This window comes from Delphinus delphis, chromosome 1, assembly GCF_949987515.2.
Source record: "Delphinus delphis chromosome 1, mDelDel1.2, whole genome shotgun sequence".
Lineage (NCBI taxonomy): Eukaryota > Metazoa > Chordata > Mammalia > Artiodactyla > Delphinidae > Delphinus > Delphinus delphis.
The window spans coordinates 112120187-112140540 of record NC_082683.1 but is presented as its reverse complement, the minus strand read 5'-3'; the positions used below and the strand labels follow the sequence as shown (position 1 = coordinate 112140540).

Sequence of the window (20354 nt, the reverse complement as noted above, 5' to 3'; positions counted from 1 at the left end):
GGCGAAAACCCCGAGGCCTAAGGACAAGTGTAGGTACTTTACCGTATGAGATCCCCTAGATCTTGTGATTCCGGTTCCCTTGGCTTAATATAGCAGCAGAATGTTCTGGCAGGATTTTGGAAAAATAAAATTCTATATTGCCTGCATTTCAGTATTAGTTGCCTTTATTGTCATGCGTTTCTGAGACCACTAAAGATTATTATGGAAACTTTCTTAAACTTCAGAAGCTCTGAGTAAAGACCAAACCTGGTGTTGGTTTCACAACTCTGAAAATTTACTGAAAATAATTTAATTGTATAAGTAAAACGGATGGATTCTGTGATGTGTAAATTGAAGCTGTTTTTAAAAAAGACTAAAAAAGAGTGCTAAAGTTAATCATTGTTGGATATTTCTCTTCCAAAAGCTTCAAGTGCTTAGAACTGCTTAGGGAAGTGAGTGTGTGTGTGAGAGAGAGAGAGAGAGAGAGAGAGAGAGCGCCAGCGAGCAAACCAACAGATCTGTGTATTCTGTAGTTTCAAAAGCAGGACACGAGTGAAACTCCAAGCTTCTAGAGATTTCCTTGACATTTGGAAGAGTTAGAATGATTCACGTAAGAGTCAGACTACTGGCGGTTATCTCCATGATTACATCAAGTTCATCATTTTTGGCTTGGATACTTTCATCCTGTCGGATTCTGTTTACAGACAGAATCAGGTCAAATAAATTATTTAAATGCATAAATATTTGTTGATGGTTCACCTGTAAGGTGAGAGAGTTGAATGTATTTTTTCAGCTTTGACGTTCTGTCCTTGTAGAAAAGAGGAAAGAACAGTTCCAGGAGTTATTCATTCAAAACACATGTATTGAATTTATTGGACGTCGACTATTCCCCAGGCACCTTCCTGGACACTGGATTAATGCATTAGAAGCTAGAGTCAGGATACCTGATTCCTTCTGATAGCTGTGTATCTTTGTGAAATCACTTACCCAGCTGAGCCAAAAATTTGTCCTGTGTAAATTGGAAGGTATAATAATACCATTGTCCCATAGGATTTATTGTGAAGATTAAAAAAAAATCACCTTTGATAACGTAGGTGAAAGCATTTTGTAAGCAGAGTATTATACAGATATGAATAATTACTATGGATTGAGTCCAAGACTGCCTTAGCTTTATTCAGGAAACTGCACTATTTGTAACCCAGTGATTCCTCTTTCTGGAATTTTATGAATTCTCCATTTCCTTGGTCCTGTATTCCAGGTGTCTAGAGGCGAGGAGGATTAATTGTCAACTTAAACCACTGAACCTTAACCCCCAGTTTTGTTTTGTGTAGGATAGCTCCATGGACAGAGAAAGCGAGGTATTGCCTTTAAATTTTTTTGCCAACAACGGACATACTAGCCCTTTGGCTTCTTTCTGCCCTAAAATAAGATGGCACCTGTGGTTGGCGCATGCTCCTTGATGCCCTGACTCCGCGCACCGCGACTCGGGGGCGCGCACGTCAGTCACTGACGTTGGCTGACTTCCGGTGGTACCGAAGCTGAGTTTCCGCGGGATCGGGCAGGCTGGTGAGGGTACTGGGTCGTGTACCGTGGGGCGGGAAGAGGCAGGTGGGAGCTGGACGTCCGGGCGAAGGATGTCCAGGCTAAGGCGGTCGGGTCTGAGGGCTGGTGCGGGGTGCGTGACAGAGGTAGGGGAGTGAAGGCGTGTAGCTGGGAGTGGGGACTTGGGCCAGCGCTCGGCGGCGAGGTCAAAAGCACAGTTAGGACCCCTTTGTGAAATCTTTTCCCAGGAGGGGTCCGCGCTGGGCCTGCCTCCGGATTTGCATTCATTCACTGTCGGTCTGACGGCAGTTCCCAAAGGTGGGGGGGCTCTTTAGAGCCTCTGCTGCCTTTGAAGTGCCGGAGCTGATCCCTGCACGCTGCTGACTTTGAATAGTAGCTGCCTTTCTTTTTTTCTTTTTTCCTCCTTTTTTGGACCTCAGTAATTTATCTGAAATATAAGACTCGCCTGAACTAATCCCACTCCCTTTCATTCTCTCTTTCCATTCCCTTATCAGCGAAATCTTCAGGTGTTTATTGAACTTTAATTATCAAGATAAGGACATTAGTTGATTTGGCATGGGTGGGGGAATCTCTCCTAGTGTCCTGGAGAAACTGAATTAAGGAGGTTTAAAACTAACCTTATAGTTGAGACTCTTAGAAATAACTTTATTTTGCAGTCCTCTAGTCCACGCTTTCATCTAGTCCCCTGGTAGATGGGCGTTCAGGCCTTGCTTCAACATTGTCAGTGATGAAGAACTCACTGTAACAGGAGGGAGATTATTCTATTCTTGGACCTGTTGTATTGAGAATAAAGTTTTTTTGGGGTAGAAAGATGCAGTCAGTTTCCATATAATGCTCTTGATCCAAGATGCATAGAATAAGCACAGAATAGGAAGTTCATACACTCTTTCATTCATTCATTCGAGGAACATTTATTGAGTATCTACAATAGGGCAGATACTGCTGAGTACTAGGCGTACTAGCTGCAAAGAGTCCTTTCCCTCAAAAAGCACATTGTTTTGGGGCAGGATGGTGGGAAGGAGACAAGAAGCAATCATAAAAGTGGTAAGTATGAAAAAAGAGGTTTGCAAATAGCTGCTATGCGAACATAAGAGAAGATACCATCCACTTTAGGTTAGTGTTGCCATTAAAGTATGATAATTGGAATTGAAGCCAAGAGTCCAGAAGTAACATAGAGAACAGTTAGGAATCTCTTTCTTGTTTTCAACACAAAATTTCTGTTAATATAGTCTAACCTTTTTAAACAACCACACTTTACTTTTGGATTGTTTCTGTTAATGGAAATACCTGTTTATGAAAGCAACAATAGCAAACATTTATTGATCTAAGAAATTACTATCTAATGATGTAGGTGCTATTTTTATTTCATTTTATAGCTGAAGAAACTGAGATTCAGTTTAAGTAACTTATGCAAGGTCACAAAGCTGGAGAGAAGCTTGACTCCACAGTTTGCTTTCAGCATCACGTTATTTTGCCTCGCTGATGGTAATAATAATAACTAACACTAATCACTTACTATTTAATTCTTATAACAACTGCATGAGGTGAGAACAATTATTTTTTTTACAGTTGAGGAAACCAAAGTTTGGAGAGGTTAAGTCACCCAGCCAAGATAACACACTAATCAGTAATAGAGTTAGGATTTGAACTCAGGCAGTGTAACACTGTCTCTCACCTTCCACCTAATGGGACATTGTGCATTTGGTGTAAAGTACCGTGTTGATGATTGAACATGAATAAGTGAAAAGATCTGAGGAAATGTTATTATCATTAATTAATAGGAAGGTGATAAGAACTTGCCTTTATCCTTTCAGGATGGAACAGAAGTGGGACTTGCAAAATGTTGCCCTGTAAGAAGAGAAGAACTACATTGACAGAGTCCCCACAGCATCAGGGCAACCAGGAGGAAGATGACTTAGACCTAGAGTCAGCTGTTAAACCAGAATCTGACCAAGTTAAAGACCTGGGGTCAGTGTCAGTGTCCTGGGGTCCAAGTTATGGCAGAGCAGCTGGCCTTGAAGTGCAGTCTGTGCAGGATGCAGGAAGTCAGCTTGGTATGGAGGACCCATCTTTGAGCTCTGGGATGCTCACCCAGGACACAAATACACCAGTTGTAGAAGCTGTCGATGTGGCCATCTCTCAGGGAGTCACCCTACCTTCCTTGGAGTCTTCCCAGCCCCTAAACATACACATTGGTAAAGGTAAACTCCAGGCCACTAGTTCAAGGAGAGGGAAGAAAATTACACTCAGGCCTGGGTCACTTGCTCAAGAAGACAGAGGTGATCATCTTATCGCAAAGGAGCCTTTTTCAGGAGATCCTAGTGAAGAATTCAAGGAAGAAGGAGGTAAGATATGGAAGGTCTTAGGTTACATTTTCCTTGTCAGTACCAGCTTGCCATTGCCTTTGCTGTTGTCGTCGCACTCTCTGCAGTGCCTTTACAAAATAGCGTTTCTGAAAGAGGATGCTGATTTGCTATGGAATTGGAGCTGTGGTGCTTGTAAGGGTCAGCGTTGAACGTTATGAATGGGTGGAGACTTTCTTCTCCCCTGCCATTTCCTGGATCATCTTCTGTATCCTTTTCTTTCCTTTCTCTTGTCTTTTCATCATTTCTGGAGGGATGAACTATGTATGGCCTTTTGTGATTTGGTGAGTATTTATGAAGTGGGCCTTGAGGAGGGGCAGTGGCTTAAAGGGAGAGACTGCTGCCTGCATCTACAGAGGTGACATAACCCTTAGGACTTGAAGGATGAGTTGTGGTTTGATGGACTGGTGGCATGGAGTATCTTAGGCCAAGAACAGTCTGGGCAGAGGCAGAGAGGCACAGAGGCAGAGGCAGAAGAGGTAGTGAGAGATATCTTCAGAGTGGTAGATTGTGTTTAGATTGTGAAGGGCTTTGTTTTTCACACTTAAGTGTTTCAACTTTTCCTGAAGGTTATAGCCAATTAACAAAAGAAGCAGAAGGCATAGTTCTGACCTCAGAAAGCTTATAGTCTGGTTGGGAAGACAAGACACTGCTCCAAATGAATTATGGATAATTCATTTGGAGCAGTTTAAGATACTATGTGATTAAGTGCTAGTGTGGTACAAGTAATTAGGATTTTTGAAATCAGAACTTGGATTGATAGGATTGGACGGATTGGGGTGAAGGAGTGGAGGCAGAATAGCATTTTCTACAAACACGTAGAAGTGCTGTGTTTGTGTGGGAGGGTAGCAGGGCTTCAGATAGAAAGGATAGATCCAGATTACTATACAGAGCCATGCTGCTATGCCCTTGAGACTGTATAAAGTATTGGTGTAGGATGTTGGCAGTAAGGATAGAGAAGAAAGGGTATATCTCAGAGACATTACAAAGAAAGAATTAATATTACTCAGAGACTGATACCATTTAAGATAACTGGACTTGGGGATGGTGAAGCATGCCTTCACGAGGAAGGTATTTGAGGGGGTTGAAATGAGTTCAGCTTTAGATATATGGAGTGTGAGGTGCCATCAAGGAAAAATAGAAAATTGAGATTGGAGTTTTCTCAATCTCAGTTGGTAAGAGGTAGGACTAGAAAAGTGTTAATTGTGGTTCTTCTTCATGGAAAGGAGCATGGAAGAAGATGACAGAGAAGGGAAAACTGGAGAAATAATAGTGGAAGTCAAGGAGGGAGGAGAGTGTTAAGAACAGATACATCATTTAAAATTTAGTGACAAAGGAGATACAATGACGCCTGAGAAAATATTACATTTAAAGGTTGATGATCTTTGAGAGTAGATTTAGGAGAGTCTTTTAGAAAAAGGAAATCAAATGATGGCATTAAAGAGGGAGGGATGAAAGCCCCAGTAATAATTTGTGCCATGGGAGAATGGAAATCGCTAGAGGGGGCGGCAAGACTATGGAACTTTTTCCTTGGCTAGGTTGTATTAGTGATATGAAGACAGGAGGAAATGGAGGAAAATGCAGGATTAAAGTGCTAGAGAAGGAATGTAAAATTAAGTAGGGGTTCAAAGTCACTCACCTATTGAGGAGTGGAATCTAGAGATATTTTCAGTGGTCAGTTTGCAAATATCCAAGTGTAGATAAATAAACATTTATTTTTTAGGATTATCTGTAATACTACTACCCCGTTGATTCTCTCACCTTGTACTTCAATTAGCTGTATATACAAGTAATACCAGTAAAAGAAGTACATTATGAGTCCTTTTTTCCCCCCAAGTAACTTTTTTCAGCCAAATAGAAATGTCACATAAAAAGCAGAAAGGAGGAAAGAAGGAAGATTGAAAATTCGTACATGTGCGTTTTGGAAAATATTGAAAAGTTGAAAGAAGAAAATAAAAATCACCCATAATCTTACTGCTCAGAGTAATTACTGTTATAATTTAGTGCATATTCTTTTCGTTGTTTTGCTTTCTTTTAAGTGACATTTTGGTTTTTTTATTATGATTATGTGGGGGAAGAAAACAGAAAAAACATCTAGGTTATTTTGAAGTGTCAGCATTGTGTTATAATTGATATACACTGTTAAATCTTGTTTCTAGATTGCAGCTGCTAGTGATTAAACCTTTCTCTATATTGATGTTTATTCTCATAGAATTTTAATTGTTCTTTTAAAATTGATTTATGGACCCTGATTTCAGCTTAAGCCGTTTTTTCCTTTCTTTGCCTTCTAAAAATGATTTAGGCGGATTTCAGCTTAAAATTAGTTGGTTTTTACAGTTTTCAGCTAATTATTTTCATGTTATCAATTTGAAGTTGTTAGACTGGCAGTAAACAAGTTACAGCTGTGCTCTGAATAAGGCTTTTACTTCTCTCTCTTACCCTTCTTTATTTCTTTATTTCTTTGGCTGCATTGGGTCTTGGTTGCGGCACGTGGGATCTTCATTGCGGCAGGCATGTGGGATCTTTCGTTGCGGTGTGTGGGCTCCAGAGCGTGCGGGCTTAGTTGCCCTGCGGCATGTAGGATCTTAGTTCCCCTACCAGGGATCAAACCCACGTCCCCCTGCATTGGGAGGCAGATTCTTAACCACTGAGAGGTTAAGAGTGGGAAGTCCCTCTCTTACCCTTCTTGACTTCTCTTTCTAAGGTCTTTGGCATCTAGCAGATTGATAAGAGGAAAAGAAGAGTGGGATCCTAGGGGGTTCTGTAGGAGGGGAATTAAATTGAGAAGCAATGAGATGGGATCAGGAAAAAAAAGTTTGCAGAGAAAAGGAATATCTTCTCTATGTAGAGTATGGTGCAGCTGATAAACTGTAGGGACAGTTTTGGAGTAGTTCCAACTGTTTGAGGTGGAAAAAGTATCAATGGAAGCTCTACCTACCAAAGTGAACTTCTGTATTTTGCTTAGATGTAAAGATTCTGGTATGTTTGTTTAAAAAAATCATTTGCATCAGTTCAGTTTTTAAATGTTAGACATTAATTCTAAAAATTATTAACAATTGTTGATTAATGAGAAAGCTCTGCTGTGCTATTGATTTAATTTCCTCCCTCTTATAAGAAATGTACCTGAGAGGAACTTTTTTTTTTAATAAATTTATTTATTTATTTTTGGCTGTGTTGGGTATTCGTTTCTGTGCGAGGGCTTTCTCCACTTGCGGCGAGCGGGGGCCACTTTTCATCGCGGTGCGCGGGCCTCTCACTGTTGCGGCCTCTCATTGCGGAGCACAGGCTCCAGACGCGCAGGCTCAGTAGTTGTGGCTCACGGGCCCAGTTGCTCCGCGGCATGTGGGATCCTCCCAGACCAGGGCTCAAACCCGTGTCCCCTGCATTGGCAGGCAGACTCTCAACCACTGTGCCACCAGGGAAGCCCCCTTAGGGGAACTTTTGATTTGTTGGATTTAGAATTCAACTCGTTGTACAGTCCCTATTAAAACCACAGCTTTTAGCCTTTTTGACATTGTGAATAAATCATGGGCTCCTGAAGTAAAGGAAGTAAGATTGAGAGTAAATAGAATTAAGGATTCATTCATACTTTAGTTGAAAATAAAGGCTTTTTTTCTTTGTTGACAGGGTGTCCTTCAATTAAAAATCTTGTGTATACCAGTTGAAACTGCTAATGTTGATGGGATAACAGTCTTAAAAAGTGTTATCTGTTTTGAATGGGGCTCAGTAACAAATAATTTGATCTCTTTTTGAAAAACAATTTTTTTCAACTATGTAATACACAAACATGGGAAAAAAGTTCCTAAATGCAGAAAGTACACAGGGAAAAGTTAGGCACTCTTTCACTTTGTCCTCTTGTTTTCCAAGTTCTCAGAAGCAATCACTATTTAACAATGCCTTGTGTATATTCTATAGATCTTCTGTGTATACACAAGCCTGTATGTATTCTTGTTCCTATGACAGCTTGATTCTAATGTTTGCTTTTGATATTGCATGAATGTTTCTTTGTCTTTTTTTTTTGCGGTACGCGGGCCTCCCACCGCTGTGGCCTCTCCCGTTGCGGAGCACAGGCTCCGGACGCGCAGGCCCAGCGGCCATGGCTCACGGGCCCAGCCGCTCTGCGGCATGTGGGATCCTCCCGGACCGGGGCACGAACCCACGTCCCCTGCATCGGCAGGCGGACTCTCAACCACTGTGCCACCAGGGAAGCCCCTCTTTGTCTTTTTAATGCCCCTCACGAAAAATGGAAAGAAAGGTAACACTCTTTAAGAGTTGAGGTGAGGAGAGAATTCCCTGGCGGTCCAGTGGTTAGGACCCAGCACTCTCACTGCCGGGGCCCTGAGTTCCATCCTTGGTTGGGGAACTAAGATCCCACAACCCATGCAGCTCACAAAAAAACAAACAAACAAGAGTTGAGGTGAGGAAAGGAGAAAGTTGTCTAATGAACTGTATAACCATGTATTTATAATGTTATGGTGATTTTTACTCTAATGCTTTGTAAGATTGATCTTACAGAGTCAGAAAGTTCAGGACATTTTATAATGTATATCTTTAAAAAATTTTATTTATTTTTGGCTGCATTGGGTCTTCGTTGCTGCATGCGGGCTTTTCTCTAGTTGCGGAGAGCGGGGGCTACTCTTTGCTGTGGTGCATGGGCTTCTCATTGTGGTGGCTTCTCTTGTTGCAGAGCACGGGCTCTAGGTGCACGGGCTTCAGTAATTGTGGCATGCGGGCTCAGTAGTTGTAGCTCGTAGGCTCTAGAATGGAGGCTCAGTAGTTGTGGCGCATGGGCCTAGTTGCTCTGCGGCATGTGGGATCTTCCCAGACCAGGGCTCGAACCCACGTCCCCTGCATTGGCAGGTGGATTCTTAAGCACTGAGCCACCAGGGAAGTCCTATATCATTTATAGTTGATTAAATGGTCATCTATATAAAATGTCCCTTTGTTACCAGGAATATATCTCCCCCCACCCTACAATTACGGATATGATCTTTTCATAGGGAAAAAAAAAATGCATGTTAGAACTAGAAAGACCTTAGCGATTACCTAGTTCAATTCCCTGACATTACCGATGACTAAATTGGACCTGAGCTTTGATTTCAATATTTTTCTTAGGATACTGTCTTTAAGAGAGAGGAATGCCTGTATAGTAAATGCATCATTAATGAAGTTATCTAACTAAAAAGGACTTTATAACAAGATGCTGATTTTTACAACAGAGTATAATTGAGAATGGACAAAGTGTGGAGCAATATTTGTGATTCTTCCAGGAAAATCTCAAATGCATTCTGGAGGGGAGATGCCTTCATTACCATCAGACAGTCACTCTGCAAAACCAGCAGCCCAGCCTAGGAAATCATCTCAGCCAGATGTCTGTGCCTCTCCTCAAGAAAAGCCACTCAGGACTCTAGCTCACCAAGCTGAGGAAGAGATAGAGGATGGTGGACTCTTTATTCCAATGGGTAGGCTTTCTTTTCTTTTCTTTGAAAAAAAATCCTCTTTATTGAAGTATAATTTGCAGAAAACTGCACATATTCCAAGGTATCCAAGTTCACTGAATTTTCAAAGATTGAATACACCCATGTAACCAGCAACCAGATCAAGAAATAATATTACCAGTACCTAGAAGTCCTTCCTTTCATTTATTACTGACACCCACCCATGGGTAACCATTATCGTGACTTCTAGCAGCACAGATTAGTTCACCTGTTTTGTACTTTATGTGAAATATGAATATGTTTTTTGATTGCCTTTTCCCACTCAACATTATGTTTATGAAGTTGGTCCACATTGTTGCATGTACTTGTAGATTGTTCATTTTCATTATGATGTAGCATTCTGTTGTTAGAATATTCTATATTTTCCTTATTAATTCAATTCTTAATGAGTGAATACTTTCCAGTTGTAGGCTACTCTGAATGGTGCTGCTGTGAACATTCTACTGTAGATCTTTTGGTGAACATATATGCCTAATTTTTGTTGTGTGGAATTGCGAGGTCATAGGATTAGGCCTCCATAAAGTTTTTTGGAAACTATATATATATATATATATATTTTTTTTTTTTTAATTTATTTTATTTATTATTATTTATTTTGGGCTGCATTGGGTCTTCGATGCTGTGTGCGAGCTTTCTCTAGTTGCCCTGAGTGGGGCTGCTCTTCGTTGTGGTGTGTGGGCTTCTCGTTGTGGTGGCTTCTCTTGTTGCAGAGCACGGGCTCTAGGCACGCGGGCTTCAGTGGTTGTGGGACGAGGGCTCAGTAGTTGTGGCTCTCGGGCTGTAGAGTGCAGGCTTAGTAGTTGTGGCGCACGGGCTTAGTTGCTCCGCGGCATGTGGGATCTTCCCGGACCAGGGTAGAACCCGTGTCCCCTTAATTGGCAGGTGGATTCTTAACCACTGTGCCACCAAGGAAACCTGAAACATTATATTTTTATTGTGAAATATAACACATACAGACGAGTGAATAAAGACTTCTTTATTTAGCTTAACAAATGGTTTTAAAGTGAACACTTGTGATTTCTTTTTCTCATCGCAAATAATAGACCTCCATTGCTATGTAGGTTAGAAGTTGTGATAGTGGGCATCCACATCTTATTTCTGAACTTGTGGGAAGGTGTTCAGTATTCCTTATTATATGTGATGATAATTGTAGGCTTTTTATAGATATATTGTATCAGATGATGGAAAATTTTTTCCTAGTTTTCTGAGAGTTTTATCACATATTGAATTTGGTCAAATGCTTTTTAAAAATCTCTATTAAGATTATTGTATGTTTTTTTCTTTATTCTGTTTTCTTTTTTGTTTTTTTTTTTTTGTTTTTTTGGCCGTGTTGTGTGGCATATGGGATCTTATTTCCCTGACCAGGGATTGACCTCGTGCTCCCCGCAGTGCTGAAGTGCAGAGTCCTAATCACTGGACTGCCAGGGAATTCCCTCCTTTATTCTGTTAATATGGAGAGTTACACTGATTATTTTTAATGTCAGATTTATTGAGATAATTTTCGTACAATAAAATTTTTTCAGTGAGTTTTGAAAAATGGATATAGTTGTGTAACTGCCACTACAATCAATATATGGAACATCTCTCTCTAAAAGTTCCCTCATTCCCCTTTGCAGTCGTTCATTTTCAGCCTTTGGGAACCAGTGATCTCAATTTTATTCTTACAGTTTGGCGTTTTCTACAATATTATATATAGGTGTTATACAGTATGTATGTAACCTTTTGAATCTGGTATCTTTTAAAATTTTTATTGAAGTATAGTTGATTTACAGTATTGTGTGCATCCTGTATCTTTCACTTCGTGTAACGCTTTTGAGATTAATTCATGTTTGTTCTTCATTGCTGAGTAGTATTCTACTGTATAGATATACCACAATTTGTTTATCTGTTCACCAGCTGATGGACGTTTGGGTTCTTTCTCGTTTTTGCCTGTTATGACTAAAGCTGCTATAAACCTTCACATGTAGTTCTTTTTTTTTTTTTTTCTTTTTTTGGGCTACCCCATGTGGCATATGGGATTTTAGTTCCCCGACCATGGATTGAACCAGTGCCCCCTGCATTGGGAGTGTGGAGTCTTAACCACTGGACTGCCAGGGTAGTCCCCACATATAATTCTTTTTTTAAAAAATAAATTTATTTTGTATTTTATTTATTTTTGTCTGCGTTGGGTCTTCGTTGCTGCCTGCGGGCTTCTCATTGCAGTGGCTTCTCTTGTTGCGGAGTATGGGCTGTAGGCATGCGGGCTTCAGTAGTTGTGGTGCACAGTTGATCCGCGGCATGTGGGATCTTCCTGGACCAGGGTAGAACCCATGTCCCCTGCATTGGCAGGCAGATTCTTAACCACTGCACCACCAGGGAAGTCCCTGGTTCTTTGATAGATATACGTTTTCATTTTTCTCGGGGTAATAACTAGGAGTGGCATTGCTGGGTCTTACAGTAAACGTATGTTTAAACTGCGTCTAAACTGTTTTCCAGAGTAGCTGTACCATTTTACATTCCCAGCAGGAATGTATGCAATTTACAATTGATCCACATCCTTGCCAGCAGTTAACAGACTTTTTAATTCTATCTGTTCTACTAGGTGTATTTCCTTGTGTTAACTTGCATTTCCTTAATGAATAATGATATAAAGCATATTTTCATGTATTTATTGGCCATTCATAGATTTTTTTGGTAAAATGTTTGTTCATTATTCTGTTTGTCTATATTCCATTCGTAATTACTGCATATCTTGCATGAGATACTTTGAAACTACGCATATATCCTTTTTCTCTTCAGATGTTTCCCCCCTAATTTTAGCCTCCTTTGGTAGATCCCCTGCAACAATTATAATGCTGATTTTTTATTTCTGTTTTTCCTTTTACATTTATTAATTGGCATTTTTCTGTAAAGAAGAGCAGTCCCTTCTCCCTCATTTATTTATTCAGTTTTTATATGAGTGTGGACTCATGGATGTTTGTTTTATTATTTGAGTTATAGTGCCATGTTATCATTATTTATTTTGCCCGAATGGTTTCAGCATTAGCCACGAGGAACTACTTCAAGGTTTTTTTGGTTTGTTTTTTGAAATTTTATTTATTTATTTATTTGGCTGGGTCGAGACTTAGTTGCGACATGCAGGATCTTTTTTGTGGCATGCGGGCTTCTCTCGTTGTGGTGCGCAGGCTCTAGAGCATGCAGGCTTAGTTGCCCCTCAGCATGTGGGATCTTAGTTCCCCGACCAGGGATTGAACCCGTGTCCCTTGCATTCGGAGGCGGACTCTTAACCACTGGACCACCAGGGAAGTCCCAGGTTTTACTTTTACGGATTATGCTTTCGTGTCGTAAAAAGGAACCTTTGCCTAATCCAAGGCCACAAAGTTTTTTCTTCGTGTTTTCTTCTAGAAGTTGTAGTTTTACACATTACATATAGGTATATGTGATCCATTTTGAGTTAATTTAAAAAATTTATTTATTTATTTATTTCTCTGTGCCAGGTCTTAGTTGCGGCAGGAGGGATTTTCGTTGCGGCACGCAGGATCTTTTCAGTTCTGGCATCTGAGTTAATTATTGTATAATGTGGGAGGTATATTTGAGATTCCTTTTTTTACCTATGGATGTCCAGTTGTTTCAGCACTATTTGTTGAAAAGATTTCTTTCTCCATTAAATTACCTTTGCATCTATGTGAAAAAGTCACTACTTGTGTGGGTCATTCATGGACTCTCTCTTCTTTTCCATTGGTCTATGTATTTAACCTTTCACCAGTGTCGCAGTCTTGAAATCAGGTAGTCTGTGTCTTCCAACTTTTTTTTTTTAAACAAGATCATTGGGCTATTCTAGGTACTTTGCATTTCCGTGTAAATTTTAGGATTGGCTTGTCATTTTCTTCAAAAATACTTGCTGGTGGGCTTCCTTGGTGGCACAGTGGTTGAGAGTCTGTCCGCCTGCCGATGCAGGGTACACGGGTTCGTGCCCCGGTCTGGGAAGATCCCACATGCTGTGGAGCGGTTCGGCCCGTGAGCCATGGCTGCTGAGCCTGCACGTCCGGAGCCTGTGCTCTGCAACGGGAGAGACCACGACAGTGAGAGGCCCACATACCGCAAAAAAAAACAAAAACAAAAAAAGGAAAACATACTTGTTGGCATATTGATCGATAATGAAACTGTCGATCAATTTGGGAAAGTCGCTGTCTTTTTTTTGTTTTGGCTGCACCATGCGGCATGTGGGATCTTAGTTCCCTGACCAGGGATCGAACCCCTGCCCCCTGCATTGGGAGCGTGGAGTCTTAACCACTGGAGTGCCAGGGAAGTCCCGGGAAGGTTGCCATCTTAACAATACTGAGTCTACTAATCCATGAATAAGATATATTTCTGTTTATTTAGGTTTTCAAAAATTTCAGAAATATTTTGTAGTTTTTAGTATATAAATTTTTCATGTATTAAATATTTATTTATTTAAAATTTTTTTATTTTTTATTTATTTTGGGCTGCATTGGGTCTTTGTTGCGTGTGGGCGTTCTCTCGTTGCAGCTAGCGGGGGCTACTCTTCATTGCAGTGTGCGGGCTTCTCATAGCAGTGGCTTCTCTTGTTGTGGAGCACGGGCTCTAGGCGTGAGGGCTTCAGTAGTTGTGTGTGGGCTCAGTAGTTGTGGCTCCCGGGCTCTAGAGTGCAGGCTCAGTAGTTGTGGCACATGGCCTTAGTTGCTCTGTGGCATGTGGGATCTTCCTGGACCAGGGCTTGAACCCGTGTGCCCTGCATTGGCAGGTGGATTCTTAACCACTGCACCACCAGGGAAGTTCTAAGCATTTATTTTTTATGCTAATGTCAGTTTTTCTTTTCAATTTTCAGTTCATTGCTAATTTATAGAAATATAGATTTTGGTATATTGGTATATCTTGTGACTTTGCTATAAATTCACTTATTAGCTTTATGTACTTTTTTGTAGATTCTTTAGGGATTTCTTTTTCTTCCCCCATTTTTTAGGCCATGCTGTGTGACATGTGGAATCTTAGTTCCCTGACCAGGGATCGAACCTGTGCCCCCTGCATTGGGAGTACAGAGTCTTAACTGCTGGACCACCAGGGAAGTACCGAGGGATTTCTCACATAGATAATTAAGTCATCTGCAAATAAGGAGTTTTTTTCCTTCATTTCCAATTTGTGTGTCTTTTCTTTCTTTCTTTCCATTCCTTCCTCTCTCTTCCTTCCTCTCCCTCTCTCTTTCCCTCTCCGTCCATCAGCCCCCATCTTATTATGCACTGGCTAGGACATTCGGTACAGTGTTGAAGAGAAGCAGTGAGGGTGGGCATCTTTTCCTTTGTTCCTGATCTCTTAGGGGAAATACACCCAGTTTTTCACCACTAAGCAGAATTTGTTGGTTTATAGCTATTGTTTATCAGATTGAGGAAGTTCTCTACTATTCCTAGTTGTGGAGAGTTTTTATCATGAACTGATGTTGGATTTTGTGAAAAGCTTTTTCTGCATCTATTGAGATTATCTTTTGTTTTCGTTTTTGCTTTTAATCTGTCGATATGGTGAATTGTATTGATTGATTTTCAAATTTCAAAGCATTTTTGCATTTCAGTGATAAATCGACCCTTTTGATCATGATATAGGCATATATATATATATTTTGTATTGCTGGATTTGATTTGCTAATATTTTGTTAAGGATTTTTGTGTCTGTGCTTGTAGTTTTTTTTTAAAAAAATATATTTATTTATTGGCTGCTTGGGTCTTCGTTGCTGTGTGCGGCGTTTCTCTAGTTGAGGCAAGCAGGGGCTACTCTTCATTGTGGTGCGTGGGCCTCTCATTGCAGTGGCTTCTCTTGTTGTGGAGCACGGGCTCTAGGCGCGCGGGCTTCAGTAGTTGTGGCACGCAGGCTTCAGTAGTTGCGGCTCGCGGGCTTGAGTAGTTGTGGCTCATGGGCTCTAGAGCGCAGGCTCAGTAGTTGTGGCGCATGGGCTTAGTGGCATATGGGATCTTCCGGGACCAGGGATCGATGCATTGGCAGGCAGATCCTTAACCACTGCGCCACCAGGGAAGCCCCTGTAGTTTTCTTTTCTTGTAATGTCTTTGGTTTTGGTATTAGGGTAATACTGACCTCATACAATGAGTTGGGAAGTGTTCCTTCCTCTTCTTTGTGTTTTTTTGTTTTTGTTTGTTTTTTTGAAGAGTTTGTGAGTTGGTTTTATTTCTTCCTTAAATGTTCTGTTGAACGCACCAGTGAAGCCATCTGGGCCTAGAGTTTTCTTTGTAGGATGTTTTTAACTATGAATTCAATTTCTTTAACAGATAAAGGGTTATTCAGTTATCTCTTTGTTCTTGAGTGAGCTTTGACAGTTGGTATCTTTTCAGGTATTTGTTCTATCCAAGTGGTTGAATTTATTGACATAAAGTTTTTCATAATATTCCTTTGTCATCTTTTTAATGTCTGTGGGCTCTAATGATGTCTGTTCTTTTATTCCTCACACTTGTAATTTAGTCTTTCTCTTAATCATTGTGGCTAGAGGTTTTTCAAAGAACAAGCTTTTGGTTTCATTAATTTCTCTATTTTTCTGTTTTCTATTTTACTGGTTTTTGCTGTTGTCTGTTATTTTCTTCTGTCTCTTTGCTTTGGGTTTAATTTGGTCTTTTTCTAGTTTCTTAAAGTGGGAGCTTAGGTCATGGATTTGAGACTTTATTTTCTAATAATACTATAGAATTTATCAATTTCCCTTTAAACACTGTGCTAGCTATGCCCCACAAATTTTGATATATTGCATTTTATCAACTTCAGTTGACAGTATTTTCTAATTTCTCTTGGGATATCTTCTTTGACCCATGGGTTATTTAGAAGTGTGTGTGGGGCTTCCCAGGTGGTCCGGTGGTTAAGACTCCACGCTTCCACTGCAGGGGGTGCAGGTTCAATCCCTGGTCAGGGAAGTTCTGCTTGCCGTGCAGTGTGGCCAAAAAAGAAAAAAAAAAAAAGAAAAGAGGTGTGTGTGTGTGTGTGTGTTTCTAAACAACAGAAATTTATTTTCTCACAGTTCTGGAGTCTGGGAATTCCAATATTAGGTGCTGGTAAATTCAGTTTCTGTGAGAGCTTTCCTCCTGACTTGTAGACACTCACCTTCTCACTGTGACCTCACATGGCCTTTTCTTGGTGCATGTGTGTGGAGAGAGAGGGAGTGAGCTTTCTGATATCTCTTCTTATAAGGACACTAATCCTATAGGATCAGGGATTCACCCTTATGGACTCATTTAACCTTAATTACTTGCTTAGAGGACCCATCTCCAAATACAGCCATACCAGGGGTAAGGCTTCCAACGTATGAATTTTGGGGGGACACACGTTCAAGTTAATTTTGGGGAGACACACACATTCAGGTTTTCTGTACAGGATTGGAGTCCTATTCTATGTTCAGTTTCAGAACCTGTTTTTTTTTAAATGTAATTTTTATAGTTATAGAGTACCATATGGCTTATAACAGCAAAAACAAAAAATCCACTATAACTTTTTAGAAGTGTGTTTTTTCACTTCCAAATATTTGGAGACTTTCAGCTATCATTTTGTTACTGATTTCTAATTTAATTCCCTTGAGTTCACATCATACTTTGTATGATTTCAGTAGTTTTATATTTATTGAGGTTTATTTTATGGCCCCAATATAATCTTTATTTGTAGCTCTTCCATGTGTATTTGGAAAGCATATGTATTCTGTTGTTTTTTAAGGTCCACTGTTCTGTAAATGTCAATTAGGTCAAGTTGGTTGACAGCATTGTTCAGGTTTTATTTATTTTTATGGATTCTTTTTTTTTTGGTCTATTCTGTCAATTATTGAGAAAGGCATATTGAAGTCTCCAACTTTAATTGTGGATTTGTCTATATTTCTTTTCAGTTTTGTCAGTTTTAGCTTTACATATTTTATTTATTTATTTTTATTGTTTTTATTTTTTATTTATTTAAAATTTTTTAGCTGTGCCACCTGGCATGCTGGATCTTAGTTTCCCAAACAGGGATCAAACCTGTGCCCCCTGCAGTGGAAGTGTGGAGCCTTAACCACTGGACCGCCAGGGAAGTCCCTAGTTCTACATATTTTAAAACTCTGTTTTCAGGTACATATGCCTAATAACATACATTGAGTGGGTTTTGAATGTTAAGGCAAACTAGCATTTCTGGGGTAAACCTATTTGGTCATGATGTATTAGATTTTCTAATATATTGTTTAAGGTTTTTGTTTTTTTGTTTATGGGAGATAACTGGCTTTAATTTTCCTTTCTTATAAAGTCTTTTTCATGTGTTGGTATTAGCGTTATACTGACCTTATAAAATGAATTGGGAAATTTTTCATCATTATCTGGTCTCTGGAAGAGTTTGTTGAAGACTGGTGTTATTTCTTTCTTAAATGTTTTGTAAGCATTCACCAAGGGTGCTGTCTAGGCCTGGAGTTTTCTTTGTCAAAAGCCTTTTAAGTTTTGGATTAAATTCTTTAATAATTATAGGATTATTTAGATTTCCTGTTTCTTTTTGTGTCAGTTTTGTGTAAGTTGTGTTTTTCAAGGAATTGTCAAATTTGTTGATATAAAGTTGCTTGTAATGTTTATTTTGGTATGTCTAAGATTTTTAATGAGGTTGTCTTTTTAGTTTTGATTTTAGTGAGGTCCTCTTTTTATTTGTGTCTTATTTTTTTTGTTGATAAGTTTGGCTAGAGGTTTATCAGTTAATCTTTTTAAAACCAACTTTTGGCTTTCTTGACTTTTTTTTTCTATTTAATTGATTTCTGTTCTTTATTATTTCCTTCCTACAATCTACCTTGGATTTGATTTGTTCTTTTGTAGCTTCTAGTAAGATTTTCAATCTTTTTTTTCTAATATATACATTTAAAGTTAAAACTTGCCCTCTAAGCATTGCTGTAGCTGCATTCTGAAAATTTTGATGTGTCATACTGTTGTTTTCATTCATCTTAAAATATCTTTAATATCCATTATGACTTCGTTTTTTTTGTTTTTTTTTGTTTTTTTTTTGTGGTACACAGGCGTCTCACTGTTGTGGCCTCTACCGTTGCGGAGCACAGGCTCCGGACGCGCAGGCTCAGCGGCCATGGCTCACGGGCCCAGCTGCTCCATAGCATGTGGGATCTTCCCAGACCGGGGCACGAACCCGTGTCCCCTGCATCGGCAGGCAGACTCTCAACCACTGCGCCACCAGGGAAGCCCTATGACTTCTTCCTGACCCATGAATTATTTAGAGATATGTTGCTTAATTTCTAAACGTTTGAGGATCTTTCTAGTTAAATTTCTTTATTGATTTCTAGTTTAATTCCATTGTGGTCAAAAAGCATATTGTATATGATTCCTGACCTTTGAAAATTCTTGAGTCATTTAGCTTATGGTCTGTTCATGTGCTGTTAAAAAGAATACATATTTAGTGGGTGTTTTATACATGTCGTTTGAGTCAAGTAAGATGTCCTGTATATGTCTGTGAGGTCAGTTTTGTTAATGTTGTTCAGATCTTTTATATCTTTACTGATTTTTTTTTTGTCTGCTGTCATATGTTACTGATTGACATCTGTTAAAATCTCCAACTGTGATTGTGGCTTTCTCCTTTCTTTTCCCTTTCAACTTTTTTATAAATTTATTTATTTATTTATTTTTGGCTGCATTGGGTCTTCATTGCTGCACGTGGGCTTCTCATTGTCGTGGCTTCTCTTGTTGCAGAGCACGGGCTCTAGGCACACAGGCTTCAGTAGTTGTGGCACATGGGCTCAGTAGTTGTGGCTTGCAGGCTCTAGAGCTCAGGCTCAGTAGTTGTGGCACACGGGCTTAGTTACTCTGCGGCATGTGGGATCTTCCCAGACCAGGGCTCGAACCTGTGTCCCTTGCATTGGCAGGCGGATTCTTAACCACTGCGCCACCAGGGAAGCCCTCACCTTTTGTTTTATATATTTAAGCTGTATTATCAGGTGCACAGAAATTTAGAATTGTCATGTCTTTCTGTTGAATTGACTCAGCATGAAATGTTCCTTTTTATCTCTTTACTTCTTGCCTTAAAGTCTGCTTTGTATTTGATATTAATGTGTACATGGTATAAGTGTTTACATTGTTTTGCTTTCAACCTTTTTTGTGTCTTTTTTAATGTAAATTTATTTATTTTTGGCTGTGTTGGGTCTTCGTTGCTGCATGCGGGCTTTCTCTAGTTGCGGAGAGTGGGGGCTACTCTTCGTTGCAGTGTGCAGGCTTCTCATTGCGGTGGCTTCTCTTGTTGTGAAGCACAGACTCTAGGCGTGCGGGCTTCAGTAGTCGTAGCGCATGGGCTTAGTTGCTCCGCGGCACGTGGGACTTTCCTGGACCAGGGATCAAACCTGTGTCTCCTGCATTGGCAGGCAGATTCTTAACCACTGCACCACCAGGGAAGTCCCCTTTTTTGTGTCTTTATATTTAAAGTGTATCTTTTATAAATAGCATAGAGTTAAAAAAAACAAAAAACCTTGTCTGAACATCTTTGTTAATTAGATTGTACACTTCATTTATATTTAATGTAATTTCTGATATAATTTTCTATTTCTCTATTTCTTTTTTGTTCCTTTATTTCTCCTTTCCTTCTTTTGGAGTAATCAAAATGCTTTTACTTTTCTTCTCTATTAGCTTTTTAGTTTTGTATTCTTTTATTTTTCTTTTACATGTTACCCTATAGATTAATATGCAGTCTTTGAAATTACTATAATCTACCTTAAATTCGTACTTTTACCACTTCCCAAACCATGTAAGAACTTTACAACAGTTTTACTTTATATATCTACTCCTGCCTTTTGTGTTATTGATATTGTATTTTACTTCTTCATTTGTTTTAAACCCTACAAGACATTATTATTATTGTTACTGTCTTAACCAGTCAATATTGATTTATATTTATCACATAGTTAACCTTTCTTATGTCTTGATTCATCCTGAAGTTCTTTATTTTGCCTTCATCTTGGGTCATTTTTTTTCAT

The 20354-nt window shown here is 39.5% G+C and overlaps 1 protein-coding gene across 6 annotated transcripts in view; it reads left to right on the top strand.

The window, feature by feature from the left end:
* The first annotated feature begins 1501 nt into the window (after positions 1 to 1501).
* Positions 1502 to 20354, top strand: part of GON4L (gon-4 like) — an 87864-nt gene continuing 69011 nt past the window's right edge. For 2 of the 6 annotated variants that reach the window (XM_060031297.1, XM_060031305.1), the window contains exons 1-2: positions 2608 to 3887; positions 9176 to 9367. In XM_060031297.1, the coding sequence (XP_059887280.1) occupies positions 3383 to 3887; positions 9176 to 9367 (697 nt within the window). In that variant the 5' untranslated portion in view covers positions 2608 to 3382. Of the gene's footprint in view, positions 1546 to 1661; positions 2587 to 2607; positions 3888 to 9175; positions 9368 to 20354 lie in introns of those variants that run through there. The other 4 variants (XM_060031273.1, XM_060031291.1, XM_060031282.1 and 1 more) reach the window with 4 other exon arrangements.